Here is an 18,191-nt window from a genome sequence, read left to right as displayed (position 1 = left end):
AGGCCCCAGAGTTCAGTTCTGCCTCTAGGGTTGTTTGCTCTAGAAATAGGCCCCATTTTATTCTAAAATGTATTTTCCTCTGACTGCTAGATCTTCCCATCTGATGTTTGCTAGTGTAATTTCCAGAGCTGCAAACAGTGGTCTGGTTAGAAAGCAAATGGTATAAATGCTAGACTAGACCCAGGGGACTGTGATTCAGGTCTTCTGGGCTTTATTGTTCTTCTAACTCATTGTGTGATCTTGAGTGAGTCACCAAAGCAGCAGAGCACACAAGCATGTGCATAACCCTCATTGACTTCAGTTAATGAGTGAGTTAAACACCTGTTGAATTGTGGCCTATAGTTTCTCTCTGCTTCCATTGCCCGGTCTATAAAATGAGCATAATATTGAACCAACTCAGGTATAGTGGGACTTAGTATTTGCGAAACACTTGAAACTTCTACATTGCCTTCTACCGAAAGATCTCTGTAGTATCATTGTTATAATGAGGAGCTAAAGAAGGAGTAGTGACTTATTGCTGATTGCTTTAAAAGACGAATGAGCAAAGCATAGGACTAAAGTTCTATCTGCTATACAAAATGGTACTGCTCTTGAGTTAAGACATGACGCGCACCATGACTTTGTGGTCAGAGTGGACCAGGACACATCATAACGAACCGTGTGTCAGCTAGTTGGACCTGCTTGTGTGAGTCACTCTTTGCCAACATGAATAAGGGTTCCTGTAGTGCCTGTGATGTCTGTCTGATTTGTATATAGGCAGTTTGGTTTTGTGACAGAGCACTGGTGTAGGACTCAAGACCTGAAGCCTAGTATTGATTCTGCCACTGGCTTTCTATATATCTTTGGGCAAATTGCTTAATCTTGCTAGCCTTCAGAGATGCAGGTAATAATTCTTAGCTACCTTGGCAGAATGCTTTGAGATCCCCGAAAAGCAGGTGATGTGTGTGTGCGTGGGGGGTGGTAATATGTATTTATATAAAAGCACAAAGTATTCATACTTCTAAAATACAAATATTTCCGGTGTTGCCTTTTCCGGAACAGGTACAATCTCTGATCGGATTTTTCTCTCCCTGGGGAAATACACCATCGAGATTGTTGGTGAAATTAGATTCAGAAACCTCCAGTCGCTGTGGAAGAAAGAGCCATGTCATGAATAGTTTTCTGTTTCTAAGACAGCTCTGTTTACTTTTCCTAGCCCTCTTGTTCTTTTTGTCTTCTGTATCTTGAAGGCAGGATAATAAAATATTTTCACTGAGTCTCAGTTTAATGCTCACTGTGCTCTGCAAACTATCTTTCCAGGCAATGGCCAGTACATATTAATTTGTTCATCAGACTGACTTTTGTTGGTGGTTTATCTTTGGAGGAAGGATTAGCTGCTTTAGAAGCCCTCTGTATCTTTGTTTGCTGCCTGACGGGACCATGCTCAAGGCCAAACTAAACTTCCCTGATTTTCATATGAAGCAACGCACAGGCTTCTCTGCTACCACAGGTGTCATTTATTTCATGATGGGCCAATCACTATTTCTACAAGTGTTAACTTGAGTTAATTCCATCACGTAATCTTGTGCTGATGCATATTAGCTCTTTGTCTGCTTGGGAAGAAGAGGAATAGGAGGTAAAGAACCATATGGGATCAGAATCATTCCTTGGGATGAACTTGATTCATTATTTACAATCATATCCTCTTTCATCTTATCCTCTTCTCCGCAACATCGGAAGCCATTCAAGAAGGGGAATCCGCTCGCTGTTGGATAGAGAAACTGGAAGAATTGTGCCATGACAATACTAAAGTTGCTACTTGATCTTTCAAGCACACCTTACAAGGTGCAAATGGGGGTTTCAACATGAAGCAGGCTTAAGCTGCTAAAGACTACTGAATGTTCTTTTTTCAGGAGAATAACTTCTAAAATTCTCCAGCTGCATGGTGTCTGGAGGGCCACATGCCTCGCATTGCATGTGACCTTCCTGAGTGCTCAGTTCATATTGCACCTCTTGGATAGGAAGCACACAGCACACCATTTGTTCCTTATTTTGACTGGCAGATTAAATAACCAGAGCTCCACAAGGTTTGTTGGAGTCTAAGCACCATTGACTGGCACTTGCTTTGAGCCACAGTATCTTGCCCTAAGCCAGACAGAACTGGCAGAGTGTACAGACCACTCTCCAAAAAGACTCCAATCCCAAACTGTCTCCTTCCTCTTAAGTTGGCTGAAATGAGGGAGAGGGAAAGGATTGCCAGAGACGGAGCTCCCAAGCAATTCAGGGCAACAACTGGCACAGTGTTCCAGTGGATAGGATGAGGGGTTGGGGTCCAAAGACCTGCACTTTCTTCCTGTCTCATTATGTGGAACACTTCTCCTCTTCCTGCCTCAGTTTCCCCACCTAAGAAATGGGATGATGATGCTTTCCCCTCCTCTTTGAAGCACTTGAAGATCTCCAGATGAAAAATGTTATATAAAGACTACGTATTAAGTATTTTTATAGGGTCCATTGGTTGCCACATATTCACCGTAGATACATCTGGTTTGTTTTACAGTAGCACCAAGCTGTTCCAGCCAAGATTGGGGCCCCTTTGTGCTACGAGCTGTACATGCACAGAGTAAGAGAGAGCTCCTGTCCTAAAGAGCTTATAGTCTACACAGACAAGTCAGACAAAGGATGTGAGGGGAAACTGAGGTACCAGAGTTGGGAAGTGACTTATTCCAAGGTCATGCAGTAAGTAGGTCATTGGCAGAGCTGGGACTAGATTCTTCGTCTCCGGAGTCTCTGTTCGGTGCCCTAGCCTTTGGATAAAGCTGCCTCTGAAAAGTTGGTAAACCTAGGCTGTGTGTGAAGTTGGTCGTTTTGCTGAGTTAGGCTGAAACGCTGACTCGAAGAAAAACAATTCAGAGTTCAGAATGAATTACTCTTTCTTGCAAAGTGGAGTCTTAAGGCAGATTATAAATACTGGAGCTTAATTTTTCTTCAGTCAATGGTAACTTCAGGCTGCACAGTGTGTGCTCTGAGACTGTAATTAAGATGAGAGAATAGTTTTAAATTCACTCCAAGCATTTTTTTTAGCCAGGCTGTTTGTCCTATTGAAAATTTCACTCAGCCATAAGTGCACTTTGTTTGTGGTCCATGGAACCACAAGAATTTTTTCCACCCTCTTAATTTAATGAGAGGCGAGATGTAATGCAATTGCTCGGTAAAGAGAGAGTTTTATTCTTGGTTTGTTCTCTTAATAACTTTCAGATTCTAGCCTCAGAATCTGTTTTTCCTAAGAGCACAAATACTTCATTTTTTATGTGACTTTACTACGTTTGCATCATTCTTAAAATAGACTTGGAAAATGTCGTGGTTTATAATGGATGCAAATGTATTTCCCCCCTGTAGTAGTAAAAAAAAAACAAAAACCTCAAAGGGAGGAAGGAGGAAGATGGGGAAAGAAAGGAAATGGAGAAGAAAGAGGGGGGATTTCTCTCTTTGGCAGCATTTGTTTTCACTGCTGTAATTTCTGTAAATTGCACAAGAATTGCACCATAGTCTCTATTGCAGAACATCACCTGAGTCTGAAAATGAATCCAGCCACTGCTTTGCAGATGGGAATCTAGCAAGCATTGGTTCTCAATGTTGCAAATGTAGTTTCTTTTAGAGTTGTAGAACAGAGGACAGAGTAACAGGGTAAGTGAAACACTGGGCAACTTTTAGCACAGCAAAGCTCTGCTCATTCATATGATCGTAGGTCCCTGCCGCAGTCAAGGGCACACTTTGTAAATGGCAAGTATAATTCTGGGGCATACACAAAACTAATAAATCTACTGTAAAGTAGAGGCTCCTCCTCTTCTGTTAACTTCAGTGGTAATTGGGGGTGCACACAACAGGGCAGATTTAGACCTCTACTAGAGCTACTGGGGGATTTTTTTTTTCTGTGCAAAACTATTTTGATAAAAAATGGTTTACATAGAAAATATTTTTTTTTAACATTTTGGGTAAAAAGAGTTTTCAGTTTCTGATTATCAGAAACTCTCACATTTTACAGACGGGGGGTTATTGTTCTGTGCAAACCTCAAATGTTGTCAAAAACACATTTTCCATGGATTCTTTTCAGCAACAACAACAACAACAAATTTCCGTGGGAGAAAAAAGTTTGACAGAAAATTTTTGTCCGGCTATAGCCCTTAGTGTGTCATGCCCAGCTTGTAAGTAAAACGGAGGACCCCAGTCACTCCAGAAGCTGTGGAAAGGAGACATGTGAAAAGAAAACTCAAGCCCTGTTTTAAAAATAGTTTGTATTAAGCTCCTGCATCCCAAGCTTTTAGCATTCTTTGACCAACAGTATGTAGACATACATTGTACCGCTTCCCGTTCGTCCACCTTTGAAATCGAAAGTTTTGCCATTGACTGAAATGGGAGCAAGGTCAGGCTCTTATACCTTTAGTGAGAGGCATATGTTTCCATTGCTTCTTGGTGGGTTGGGCTTTTTTAAGCTGTTGCCTTTGGACATGATCTTTTTCATGCCAGCAGTCCATAAATTGTCTCATCAATCACCTCAACTGGGCGAAGAGCAGTGAAAGATCTTCATTCAACCTGTTTACACAAAGTACTTCAAAATACTGATATATTGGAGCACATACCTATATAGAAATGGCCCTTTAGGCACTGGAGTGTGAATAGACATATTCTCTGCAGGTGTATTGGGAAACGGCGCTCAGGAATGGATCTAGAAGAAGTGGACCTTGGATCAGAGTGTTTTGATGTATACCTTTTAGTCCATCTAGATTAGCTTCTGGAGGGTCTTCCTCATAGAGAAATCCTATATTATCCACTCTGCTTTTGATATTTGTTTAAAATATGCATTAGAAAAATGCAAGGTAAATATAGCTGTCCCTATAAGGAACTGCAGTGAATTCAGTTTCTGGCTCTGACACAAAATTCCTGTGACCTTGGGCAAATGGCTTACTCTCACTGTACCTTGGGTTCCCAAGCTGTGAAATAGAACTAATAATGCTTCCTGACATCATGGGGGTTTTGTAAGCCCCTCCCCTTCACCCCCGTAGCCCTGGGTTGGAGCATGCGCAGGTTGCTCTGAGGATATGTCCTATGTGCAGTCCAGTCAGCACTAGGAGCTGTGAGAGTCTGAAGCTTGGTCAGTGGTGACAGAATCTTCAGAGATGTTTGTGAGACATGGATAAGCTCCATAGTAAATCCTGTAGATAAATGAAATGCAACATCCTAAGGTAATTCACTCGTGGTCTCCAGTCACCAGCAAGCTTTGTCTTGTAGTTGGTGTTCAAAATTTGGATGCAAGAATGCTGCTGATTGTAGTAATACAGAAACTAGTTTTTGACAAAAGAAATACAGTATTTTATATCCTTCCACTTTCAGAGAGGGACAGATTAGGGAAATTATTTAAAAGGGGCTCTGTTCCTGCTGCATAGGGACAGTTCTTGTGCATAGCTAAGTATGAATGGTATTAATCACAAGAATGTGTCTGTCTGTCTTCAAAATGGTTTTCATTTGGAGCTTTTTGCCCATAGTGAGCCCAATTTTCAGACATTGATACCTAAATAGAATGCCCTAGGTTGGCAATTAGGGATGAAACTGCCCATTTTATGTCCCTGGTTGGTGATAAGGACCCCATTTTAAACTGTCTGCATTTGGAAATTGTACCCACGGTATAAATACGGTAGATTGAGATAGACTTGAGCCACGGGGTTTGGATCTAGTTAGCAAAGGGCCCAAAGTTTGAAGTATTTGGATCTGGAGTATTGGTTTAGCTCTTTATAAAAGTTATGGCCATCTGCAAAATTCCAGCCCAGGTTTAAATTTTGAACAGCCCAAATTTCAGAAGTGTTGGGATCTGGGATTGTGATTGTCTGTTAACGGGTGGCTTGATCTTGAGAGTGGCTCAGCAAAAAGGCATCAGATGAGAGCTCTCTGCAAATTTTAGTGCGTATCTTTGAGGAGTCATTGACTGTGTGAGACGTGGGAGTGACCCATCTGGAATAATTTAAGGAATGTAAAGTTGAAGATTATTCTCCAAAATCACATGGTGCAGTTGCTTCCTTTACCTTGGGGGAGTCAATGTTCATATGAGTTCATTGAGCAAGAGGGTTAGAAATGATGGTCTGCTACCATAATACTTGTTGTCCTGAGCTCTGCAGCCTTGTTTCATGTGGCTATGCATGGAATAATTACAATTGTTTAGGTACATTGTAACATAATTGAAAAGAAAGAGTTAAAATATGTATTTTAAAAAGTACTTGCTCATTTGATGAGTTATAGATCTTGCTTGGGGTTATTAAACTCTGGCAACAGATATTTTAAAGGAAGCATTGGAGACTGAAGAAATCAAACAATGCAGACTTGGTGTAAGCAGTATTTAGAGTAGCTGCTATTGATATCTGCTCTGAATTTGGCCTGATACCTTTTGTGTTCAGTTTCTAATATTAACCATTAGTGTGTGCGCTCCTCTACCCTTTTGTATGACACAATCTTAAATCCTGTGGGTACAGAGAACCTGTGAGCAGGCCTTTTCCAAGCTGCTCTAAAACAAAGTCCACACACCCCTTTCCGGGGGTTCATTAACAATAGCATAACGAAGTTTGTCTCAAGCTTTTTCCCAGGCCTGGCTGCACCGAGAGTTCTTCCCGCAAGACTGCTCAGCCAATACTCTAGATCCCCTCTTTCTAGAGAGCCACTCCTACCTCTCATATATCAATGTGTGCAGTGAGCCACTTGATTCAGTGAACCAGAAAAACCCACTTTTCAGTTAATGTATTTCCTGGCATTGAGATTGATGTGGAGTTATGTCCTAAGGAAGTGGTAGAAGCCTCATAGCTTGTAGCATTTAAATGTACATAGGAGAAAACACCGGAGAGTAGACTGTAAGAAACAATCTTGCAATGGCACTGGGGGTATAGTGAGTGTCCTAGCAGGTGTTTTCTGTGGTTACATGTGGTTTCAATGATGGTTTCAGCTGAGTCATGTTTTGGAAGACTTCTTGAGCTTGTGGTTTCCAGCACACAACCAGCCTGAAATTGTCATCCCTCTTTCCCTTTTAGGACAACAAGATGACGCAATTTCGGCATTTACAGCAAATGACCTATATCCTGATAGAATGGAGGTCGCAGATACTCTCTGGGACCCTTCCCAAAGATGAACTGGCAGAACTCAAGAAGAAGGTCACTGCTAAAATTGACTACGGCAACAGGTAAACCCTACTCGGCATTCCACACAGAACCAATTGTTAAAAGAAAATCTACTTCTTTGCTGAATTTAGCAGCTAGATAGCTCACAGATGTAGGGCCTAACCCTGCAACTTTTATTTGTATTAGTAGTTCTGTTAACCTCATTTATAATGACTCATGTAAGTACAGGCCAAAGGATTGGGCCCTTGGGTGGTTCTATTGTTTTAGTGCTGCCTGTATTTGATTAGGATAAGAGGCAGTATAGTCCAGTGGATAGGGTCTTGGACTTAGAATTGGGAAGCCTACCTTCTATTCCTGCCTCTACCACTGACTTCCTGCGGGTGATCTTGGGAAATCTTTTCTTTCCCTTTCTAGGTCTATTTAGCTTGCAAGCTTTTCTGGGCAGGGGCTGTCTCTTACTTTGTGTTTGTACAGTGCCTAGCACAATGAGGTTGTGATCTCGGTTAGAGTCTCAAGGTGCTATCACAACACAAACAATAACAATAACATGGAATCTGGAGCCTCTGTTTTGGGGTTACTGATGCCAAACTCCAACTGATGAGGGTTTGCAAATTCAGACTCAACCTCCTCAGCCCAGGTCCTCACTCAGAGCTCTGGTGATTTACCTTCTCTACGAGAAAGAGGCCCCCAACAAAACCCAGCGTCAGAACAGCCCCGTACAGTGGACGAGTGCAGATCTGAATCTAAAATGCCTCTAATTTTGAGGGAACACAAAGCTCAGAAGTTCAGAATTGAGATTTGCAGCTCAGGCTCACCTCTAGCTTCTGCCGTGTCTTCTGATGCTGCTATTATTGTCTACCCATCCCTATATACCTCACCATATTTAATGAACTGTGCTGCAGCCCTGGAAGGGAATTTATTGATGTAGTTGGAAATTAAAAGCCTGCTTCTCTGTCACCTTGCGCAGTCAGCTCACCACGACAGAATGGGTGTGGATTACTACCAGGTTAGAATGGCAGCGTTTTACATTCGCTGGGCATTGGTGCGAATGACAGCCTGAGGCAGCACAGAATCAGGCTGTAAATGATTCCTCCATGAGGAGGGGACAGTGGGTGGTCTTCACTGCCCTTCGAAATGTGGCTATGCCAGTGGGAGTGGATATAGCAGCTTGGACTTCATATGCTGGTGCTTGGCAAGAAGCCTCGCCTGTCCTAATTCTGCTAAAAAGCTGGCATCTCCCATGAAGTGTGCTTTGAAGGATTTAAATGCAAGGCAGGAACTAAAGGGCTGTATCAGCACATTAAGCAATACAGCTCTGTGGACGGCAAAAACAGCTTTTCATGAGTTTGTACAGAACAGGGATTGTCTCCATGATTCATTTTATCTATTTGAAGGCAGAGTTGAAAAATTAACCATTTAACCTTCTTGCAGAAACCTAGTAGATTTAACACGTGCATAGATAAGTCCCTTTTTAAAAAATACACTTAAATTGTCATTGAAGGGTCTCAATTTAGCTGAACTAATTAATTAATTCTTCTTATTCACTAGATATTTTCCTTATTTGTTTTTTTTATGGTGGGGGTGAAGGACAGTATTTCTGGGCCTTAGCGAGGACCATACGTAGGCTTGGTAGCAGGACTGAAAATGTTGCTACTCATCCAGGCTGTCTTTTGATATCTGTAGTTGGCGCAATTTTCTAAGTCTCTGTGGGGTCCTGTCTGGTCTAGAGGCTCTGGTCATGTTGTAAATTGGTTGTTCCCTCTAGCATGACGGTAACAAATGTCCAAACCCTCAATCAATTGTAAGTCGTTGTGTGAAAGCCCAGGGACCCCACCCAGGCTTCCACACAACCAAGACTCATTCGTGTTTCCACCAGTACGGACAAGGGTTGCTGGTCATGAGAGAGGGATGTGGAGGATCTCAGCACTTCCTCTGCTGACTTCCTCCTCTGACTCGGTCTGCGGATACCGAGAGAGAATATTTTGAAGGGAGTTTGCATGGTAGTTCCATACTTGTGTACTGTACCTGTAATCACTCTGATCACTACTGGCTTTGAGACCACTGGGAGAACTGAGGGCTAGTTTTCTAGTCCATGTTCCATCGTGGAGCAATCTATCAGGGTTCAAAGGAGAGCAAAGATGAATTCAAGTGTCCATTCCCTCTCCCCTGTCTTTAGCTGACCCGAAAAGAGCTCTGTTGAGGATCTGGGCCTGAGACTGGGGTCCCATGATGGGCCCATGACATCACTGACAAAATATTTAGCACTACAAAATATTGTGATGCTCGTAGAACTGTGATGGTTATAGAAGTAGGTTGCTGAAGTGGACTCTTCATTGGCTCTTTAAAGAAATCCCTCCAGTTTTTTTAAAAAGTTGCGTGAACATTTTCTATTCCATTTCAGTGCCTGCATTAAAAAGACTCTTCATATCACATTTTCTTCCAATTTATTGTCATTTACTCTCCCTTTCCACCTGTAATATGGATGCTGCCCAGGATCTTAGGGCTGGATCTGGTGGTGCGAGATGACAATGGAAACATCCTGGATTCGGATGAAACCAGCACTGTCACTCTCTTTAAGTCCTATGAGATGGCATCCAAAAGGATTGATGAAAGGATACAAGAGGAGAAGGTACATCCCTGCTTGTTTGTGGCCTTATCCCCATGAAGACACCTGTGCGTCTCTGCCTTTGTGCATCTCAGCTGAATTCTTGGTTAAGGGATGTTATTCTGTCCTAGTGGTGGTCTATTCTGGCAGTTTTGAAATTCTCAGGTATAAAGTGACTTGCTCCTAACTTCCAAGTTTTAGCATTAGGTGCATACTCTAGGTAACTGTATAGGATAAGCTTTTCACAAGCACCTAAATGGCTTAGGAGCCTGTGTCTCATTGACTTCCAGCCTATATTCTTTCTAAGATTACACTTCCTTGTTCAATGACTTTCAGTGAGACTTAGGTTCCAAAGTGCCTTCGTCTCTTTAGACAGTGGGACTTAGGCTCTGGAGTCACTTGAGCACTTTTGGCTGTTTTACCCATAGACATTATTCTTTTTCCTCCTCTAGTTAGACATACAAGTTGCCCAACAAGTTGTGATTTGTTGTTCTTGCAAACTAATCTGTGGCTATGGCTATGACTTTGCCGCCGTCAGATCGATTGCCCTGGATCGACTGAGCGGTCAGTGAAGACCCGCTCAGTCGATCCAGAAATCGACATACTAAGACCACCTTCGCAAGTGGCATAGCGCTGCGTCGACGGGAACGCGGTTCCCGTCGGCGCAGTGCAGTGAAGACAGCGCGCAGAAGAGGAGCCCAGAAGTAAGTGTAGACAGGGTCTGTATGTTACACGTGTATAATATGAACCCCCTTGGTTACCCACAGGTATGGGACACAGACACACTTGTGATGCAACATGGGTCTGCCCCATTAGCCTTCCTAGCCCATTGAACAACTCAATTATCAGTCCTGCCCAAAAATTAGTTGAACCCTTAAGGAGACCCAACCCGAAGCTTATTCCTCATGAAGCCTCTATTCTTTCTCACAAGAGACCACCTTGTTCATTTTATCGTTCTCTGCAGGCTCTGCAACAGAATTTAGACCTGCGAGGGCAGCCGGTATTCAACTCAACACACACATACAGCCTGTATGTGAACTTCAAGAACTTCGTCTGCAACATTGGTGAAGATGCCGAGCTGCTCATGAGCCTCTACGATCCCGACCAATCAAAACTGATCAGGTAGGTTGTTGCTGAATCTGAAAGTTACCTGTCGTTCTGTGGTGATTGTGGTTGCCCGTCTGATGGTAGTGTAATGAGGGCCACAAGGGAGGAGTTGGCCGAGTTGTTTTCTTCTTTAGTCTTTTGTTCTTTCTTTTGGTTACTCCACCAGCAATGATTTGGGTAGGAATTATTTTATCTCAAAGGAGACCTAAAACCAAGGTCTTGAGCCCATGTGATCCTTGACATTTATTAAAGGGGTAAACATATTCACCTTAGTCAAAATCCAACCCGTCCCTTTAGATTCTACCTAAGTCCCGCTTCAGTTTCCTTTTGGACTGAGTATATTTTGTTCACTACCTGCCTTAAACTATGTATAGGTTTGTCATGTGCTGTTAAACAGCTGCCTGTCTCCACCCCAGATGTAGCTTCATTTCATCAGAGGGTGAAGTGACTTTCATGTATCATTTGTATATAATTTGTAAATCATTCGGGAATAAAAAATGTTGGGTAAACCTATGTGACTTAGATGCTTTTGAAAATTGTACCCAGTATATGTGAATTGCAGAGGTTTATTTTATTTTATTTATTTACAGTGAAAATTACCTGGTTCGTTGGGGCAGTAATGGGATGCCAAAAGAAATTGAGAAACTTAATAATCTCCAAGCAGTCTTTACAGTAAGTCCTGTTTCCCAATGCTTAGTCATCACCTGTAATATTTGTTTATTTACTGCTGCAGTTGGAGAAGCCACTTGAGGCCCCAGTCAAAACCAGTGCTATATAAATACCAAAACTTGTATCCTTCCTTTCTCTTTTTTAATGAGTGCTATATAAACACAAAGATTCTCTTGTATTCTATGGGAGGAAGCTTTTGTATCTGGCAAAAGCTGATTTACTTTGGCAAGATGACCTGGGTCAACCAGTATGTAATCAACCGAACAGGAAGGTTGCATGCAGTGTAAGTGCCACAACAAAGATGTGCTCTTATTATATATTTCTCATCACGTAAATCTAGTTTGCCAGTATTTTCAAAGTGACTAGTAATTTTGGGTGACTCAATGTTTAGGTGCCCAACTAAAACATCTTAATTAAAGGGGCCTGATTTTGAGAGGGTGCAGAGTACCTGCCCTTTGAAAATCAGATCCCTTTCAAGATGTCTTAAGTTTGGTACTGAAAATCACAAGTCACTAGGCCGCCTCTCTGCAGATCGTGAGGGCCACTGCATGTGTTCTTGGTGTGTAAGAACTATGCAAAGGCTTTTGTAATCCTTAGAGGAGTGGCAAAGTGGCAAGTTTGATCGGCAAAGAAGTACAGAAGAGATGACATCTGATATCTTACACCTCATTTTAAAACAGAGCTGTTTTAGTGCACGCGAGTAACTTTTTAAAATGAGAATTTGCATCTTCAAAAATGCATTTATACTGAATATGTTCATTAGACTTTTGCTCATGGAAATCATGTATGTATGCAAACAAGCAAGCTGCATCCACGATTCTTGTGCCAGCACAAAGGTTCCACGCTTTTTGCTTGGACAATTGAGCTTGCACAGACAACCCAGGGTATCTGCATTTGAAAATGTGCCCCATAATGTTTTTTAATATCAGCCTGTAGTAAGAGTATATATATTTTTCAAAGGCTAGTTTTTAAAAAATATTTAGGGGCCTAAAGATGCAGATTGGCATTTTCTGAAATTCTATTAAATGTCTAGCTGCATCATTAGATACCTAAATACATTTAAGAAGCTGGTTCTTGGTGCCTTGTTTGCTGTTTTCAATTGAATTCTTCTATGTAGGAGGAGGTGAGTTTGAGTGTGTTGTTGGTTCTGCTCTTTGGCAGAATATTTCGCTCTTAGTTCCGAGTTTGTACCGGCATTAGTGAGCTAGCTGGCTGCATTGTATAAAATCACTTGTAACCAGTTGTTCATGAAAGAATAACACTTCAGTGTAATCATTTGTGGCATATTCAGACTAGAAACAAGGGTGGCACAAGCTAACTGCTCTGTCATCAGTAGATAATGCTTTAGTAATAACATTATTTACCATAACAGCGAGAGTTCTGTGGCACCTTAAAGACTAACACATTTATTTGGCCATAAGCTTTCATGGGCAGAAACCCACTTCGTTGGATGCATGAAGTGGAAAACTATTTATTTACCACATTACTTACCATTTACCATAATTTCTCAGTTGCTGGGAAGTCTTACTGAAGATCAATGTATTAAAATAGTCAGGCATGTGCCGTATATTTGCCCTAGTGGCTCTATTATAAGTGAGATGATATTTTCTTTCTTTTAAAAAATGTATTTCCTAGCTTAAATGTAGTTTGTCCTGGTCAGGAAATGATGAACATTGGCCAACGTCTTTTTATTTTTTCTTCATTCACAAAGCAACTGGGTTTAATTTTTTTTTATTTTAAATGATCTCTGCCGTTTCTCTAGGACCTGAGCAGCTCTGACTTGATCAGGCCCAAAATAAGCTTGGTGTGTCAAATAGTGAGAGTGGGCCACATGGAGCTAAAAGATGGGAAGAAACACACCTGTGGGCTCCGGAGACCGTTTGGCGTAGCAGGTAAGAGATGCCAAGCTGCAAAATGTATTAACTGAGAGGGAGCATGGTCCATGGAGGACACTGGACTGGGAGTCAGAGTACCTGGATTCTATTCCTGGCCATGTCGCTGAACTTGGGAAAGTCAGTTCACTTCTCTGTGCCTGTCTCCCCATCTGTAAAATGGGGATAATGACACTGACCACCTGCCTTTGTAAAAACCCTTTGAGCTAAATATTACTATTACTATTCACTACTTAGGATGCCCTCCATTCTTAAACTGCCCAGTTCTTGTCCCATGAAGCAGTGGCATCCCAGCAGATTTTCAAATCCTTATCAGTGTCATTTCACGGCTTGGATTTTCAGAGGCGCCTTAATGAGCGAGGTGCCCAGTTCCCATTTAGTTGGGCACCTCACTTCCTTGGTGCGCTTTGAAGAATCTCAATCTGAAATCACACAGGGAAAATTTAAAATTAAAATTTGAAGTAAACAAAATGTGAAATCTAAAGTTAAATTCTTTGCTTTGATCAGCTCTTTGTAAATCCCATCGGTTCTTGTAGGGAAATACCTTCATGCACTGTGCTATAGGCTGAATTAATGAGGAAAGTCATGTGTGGAATTTGTTTTACCTGCTGAGAGGTTGGGAAGTCTGAGGGCTGGAACTATGTCAATCAATTAGATTAACAATGCAAATAGGACGCATCTTGACTGGCTGAAGAGAGAGTTGAGAAAACTATTATTCGTCTTGTAGGAGGAGAATAAATATTTTCTGCCTCCACTTGGCTTTTGGAAAGTAGATTGATTTCCTAGAAGTGACCAATAAACGATTTGCAAAACCAAATTCCCCTTAGATCTTGTTTACACTCGCGAAATGTCAGCAAAATTTTCCCACCATTGCAAATGCTGATCCTGATAGCAACATTGTGAAAAACTAGTGTAGATGGGCTGCTGCTGGTGGTTCCAATGCCATGCCATCTGGCAAATGCTGATTTACTTTGGCAAGATGACCTGCCAGGCCTACATGGTGCTTAAAAAGAACTAGTGGCCCATCTATATTAGGTCTCCCAATTTTGTTACCACTACTGTAGCTGAACCAGAATTAGCAACTGTTGGGCAAGACTTTTTTTTTTTTTTAAGTGACTTAGCAGAGGCATAAAAGGATCTTTGTTAAACTTGTCTCATTGCAGTGATGGATATTACTGATATCATACATGGCAAGGTGGATGATGAGGAAAAGCAACACTTTATTCCTTTCCAGCAGTAAGTACCAGACATCAGAGTGAGTCAGAGATCTGTATTAATCAGGACAGACAGTCTTTAGAGGATGGGAGCTTCATGGTGTATCAGAAAGGCCTATACAAACAGGTTGGTTAATTGTAGAGTCTGACGTTTTTGGAAGGAAAAAAAGTCTTCAGTCATGTCAAGCTCAAAGTTCGCAGCAAGACGCTTGACTTGAGTGTTATCAGTAAAAACCTCATCTGCCTGATTTATGCGTCTTTAATCTGTGTGACAGGTGAAATGATGATCACTGGAAGGGGAATGGTGGAGGGGGGAGTGTCTCAGCACTGGACTGGGAGTAGTTAGACTCCCTGGAATCCCAGTTGCAGAAGGGTGGACTCAGCCTTCGTCCATTTGAAGTAGTTAAGGAGGGTCCAATGCATGGTATCGCGTGAGTTCCTGTGGACAAGACCTTGAAAACCAGAGACATAATTTACTGTATGTGAGCATTGGGGTGGAATTTTCAAAAGCACCTACATGATGGGAGCACCAATCCAATTAAATTCCCTTTGCCTTCACCACTGTGCAGCATGCTGTGCATCAAATGTTCAGGGTGGAGGAGTAGGAATTGGGTAAAGAGGCTACAGTGTCAGTGGTGAAATCATTCCTGGGTGCATGGCTACAATTTCTGGTTTGGAGAAGAGATTCAAGCCCCAGAACTGTGTATTTCTGCCGTTCTACTTAGACTGGCTCTTTGATGGCTCTGTTAACTTGTTCAGCACATCGCAGTAATTAACATGAAGCTTGTTTGGGTAAGATGAACCATGTTATTACAATCCTAAATATAGCAGTTCATTTGGTTCAGCCAGCATGTCATTACAAGGGACTCTCAGTGGAGAATTTTTTATTCCTTTCATGGCCTGTTTATATGACTACAAAACTTCACAAAAGAGTGTTTTTCCTTTGCATCAGAATGTGGATTGACAACCGTTTTTCATCTGTCTTCCCTGCGGGGACATTGTAATTTGAGATTGGCTCATGATGCAGAGTCTGGATCCAAATTTAGACTCTTCCAAAGTTTGGGGGCTCATATCGGGGGTGGGAGGAGCAGTAGAGGAGGGGAAGGCTTTCTTTGGCTTGTTATAGACAATAGGGGCCAGATCCAAAGTTCAGAGATTTTTGGATCCAGGACTTTTGGATTGAGCCCAGCTCCAGTAACAAATTCATGACTGTTGTAGCCCCATTGACATCACAGGAAGGAAGTCAATGGAATTATGCTAGTGGTAAATTTAGCTTAAGGCCTGATCCATGAGAGTCGTTGGATTAGGTCCTGAATGCATGTTGCAAGGCCTCCACACTAGAGGCTTGCAACTTGACCCATGCCCGACAACACCAGACTACAGGTGTCGGGTCCAGCTGAGGTTGGGTGGGGGAAAAATGGCTTCTCTCAGTCTTGGGTTGGCTCTCCTCCTCCTGCCTGTGGCCATTGGTGCCGTGGTGGCTGCCTGCCCTGCTCTGCCAGCTGCCATTTCGTCACAGTGCTGTGCGCGCTGAGGAGTCGCAGCACCTCTTATTCTGCACACAGTGCGGCCCAGGGTGGCAGCCGGCACAAGCTGGAGACGCAGCTTTCGCTGCACCAACCCCACAGGCAGCAGCAGCGCTGACTTAGGCTCCGGGGGAACATTCAGGGTTGGGCTGGAAAATGACACGACCCTCCTGAAGTCAGGTCAGGTGGGCTTGGATCTGGGTGGAATTTGGGCTTAAAATTAGGCCTGAGCAGACCTCTGCGATGCACCACATAAACCCAGAATAGGGTTGGATTGGATTGGATTTCAGTGGTGCCATAGGCCTTGTGCTGGCCCTCTGTACAGCGCTGGATTTCACCCAGTGTCACTGAGGCAGAAAAAGCAATTATTTTAATATTTTAAAAAAGCTCTTCTAATCAGGCTCTGCCCTGGCAAAGTTTTTGTGCTTGACCTTGTCTGCCTTCAACCCATCTTCTCTTGTTCCGCGTCTCAGAATCGCCATGGAAACCTATATCAGACAGCGACAGCTAATCATGTCCCCTCTGATGACTTCCCATGTGATCGGAGAGAATGAGCCTCTCACTTCCGTCTTCAACAAAGTCATCGCTGCAAAGGAAGTGAATCATAAAGGGCAAGGTACACACATGGGTCAAGGAGCCTGCTTCAAAACCTGGGGCTGGGGAAAGGCTCCCTCACTTACAAAGGAATTGAATTATTCATGGAGGTTCAGAGATCAAGGCCAGTGCAGTCTCTTGCTTCCGTGGGGCCAAACTGTGAAATGCTGCTATCCCGTCACCAGAAATTGTATCAGGAACCTCCAAAGCTAAAAGCATGAGTTGCTATGGCTTGAGCTAAATCTCCCTGTCTGGGCTACAACAGACTCATCTCCTCTGTGGATTGAGCACAGAGAAGGACTGTAACAGACACACCAGTGGGTTACACTTACTCAGTATTTATTCCATCCTTACTCAGGCAAAACTCCCACAGAAGACTTTCTCCCTTGTACATTTCTCTGACTAAACTAGTTTGCCACCACTGTTGTAGTTACTTTAAGTTACGCGCCATAGAGTACATCTTCTCTTATCCCACAAGTCCCTGGCCCCTGTTTCTCCTGAATGATTTGGATGTCTCTGAAACCTTTTGGTTTGGATTCTGCCACCCTTGCTCAAATGAAATAGTACCTTACTCCAGGAACAGTTCCAGTGAAATCGATGGATCTACTTGCAGAATTAGGTAGTAGTTAGTATGAGTAAGTGTTGGAGAATCCGGCCCGGTGGAAATTTGGGGTTGCATATTTTAGGTGTGTGTTTGGGACACTACATCATATATACCAGACAAAAAAATAGTCAGTTTTATCCCCTTAAGCCCAGGGTTAATGATCACACTTGAGTCATTTTACTTGTACCGTTAAACATTTATTAAATTCCATATTTTCTCTTAGGCCTTTGGGTCTCACTAAAGCTGTTGCCTGGAGATTTAGCCCAGGTTCAGAAGGATTTTTCTCACCTTGTGGACAGATCGACTGCAGTAGCTCGCAAAATGGGATTTCCTGAGATTATTCTGCCTGGTAGGTACCTTATCTTCATCAGCACAAACTTTGACTTGCTACCATGCTTGTGAAGATCATAAGAGGACACAGAGATCCTGGATTTACATATTGTGCACAGCTTTGTTCTAGAGCTGGTTGAAAACTTTGTTTTATTTTTCACTAAAATTTTCAAAGAAATTTTATAATTTTTCAGTTTTGTCCAAAACTTTCAATGGAATTGTGGGGTTTCATCCAAAAAGAGAGAACTTAAAATTGTTTGTTTTTATTTAAGGAAACCTGAAAAATGTCAATGAACGGAATTTTTTCTAATAATATTTCCATTTAGTCAAAAAGCTGTTTTTCATCATGCCTTTTGTTCCCACCTGCTCCATTTAATTCATATAGAGGAATTCTCCCCTGCAGATAGAAAAGAGAAATACAAAAGATACAGACTTGGTCATGTCATAATGGATTATGAAGCTCCCTAGTCCTTTATTCATGAGTTCGTTTGTGGTCATAAATAGAGGAGGTGTGTAG

General features: G+C 42.3%; 1 protein-coding gene across 2 annotated transcripts in view; it reads left to right on the top strand.

The window, feature by feature from the left end:
• Nucleotides 1-18,191, top strand: part of DOCK5 (dedicator of cytokinesis 5) — a 113,135-nt gene that overhangs the window by 15,713 nt on the left and 79,231 nt on the right. For both annotated transcript variants that reach the window (XM_067543714.1, XM_067543713.1), the window contains exons 5-12: nt 7,047-7,195; nt 9,627-9,762; nt 10,703-10,860; nt 11,436-11,517; nt 13,277-13,406; nt 14,570-14,642; nt 16,620-16,762; nt 17,568-17,693. In XM_067543714.1, the coding sequence (XP_067399815.1) occupies nt 7,047-7,195; nt 9,627-9,762; nt 10,703-10,860; nt 11,436-11,517; nt 13,277-13,406; nt 14,570-14,642; nt 16,620-16,762; nt 17,568-17,693 (997 nt within the window). The remainder of the gene's footprint in view (nt 1-7,046; nt 7,196-9,626; nt 9,763-10,702; nt 10,861-11,435; nt 11,518-13,276; nt 13,407-14,569; nt 14,643-16,619; nt 16,763-17,567; nt 17,694-18,191) is intronic.

The sequence above is a fragment of the Emydura macquarii genome, unplaced genomic scaffold (genome assembly GCF_026122565.2).
Source record: "Emydura macquarii macquarii isolate MOO-44397 ecotype Brisbane River unplaced genomic scaffold, CSIRO-AGI_Emac_v2 contig_967, whole genome shotgun sequence".
Classification (NCBI taxonomy): Eukaryota; Metazoa; Chordata; order Testudines; family Chelidae; genus Emydura; species Emydura macquarii.
The sequence above is the reverse complement of the archived record's forward strand: the minus strand, read 5'-3'. Positions and strand labels throughout refer to the sequence as shown.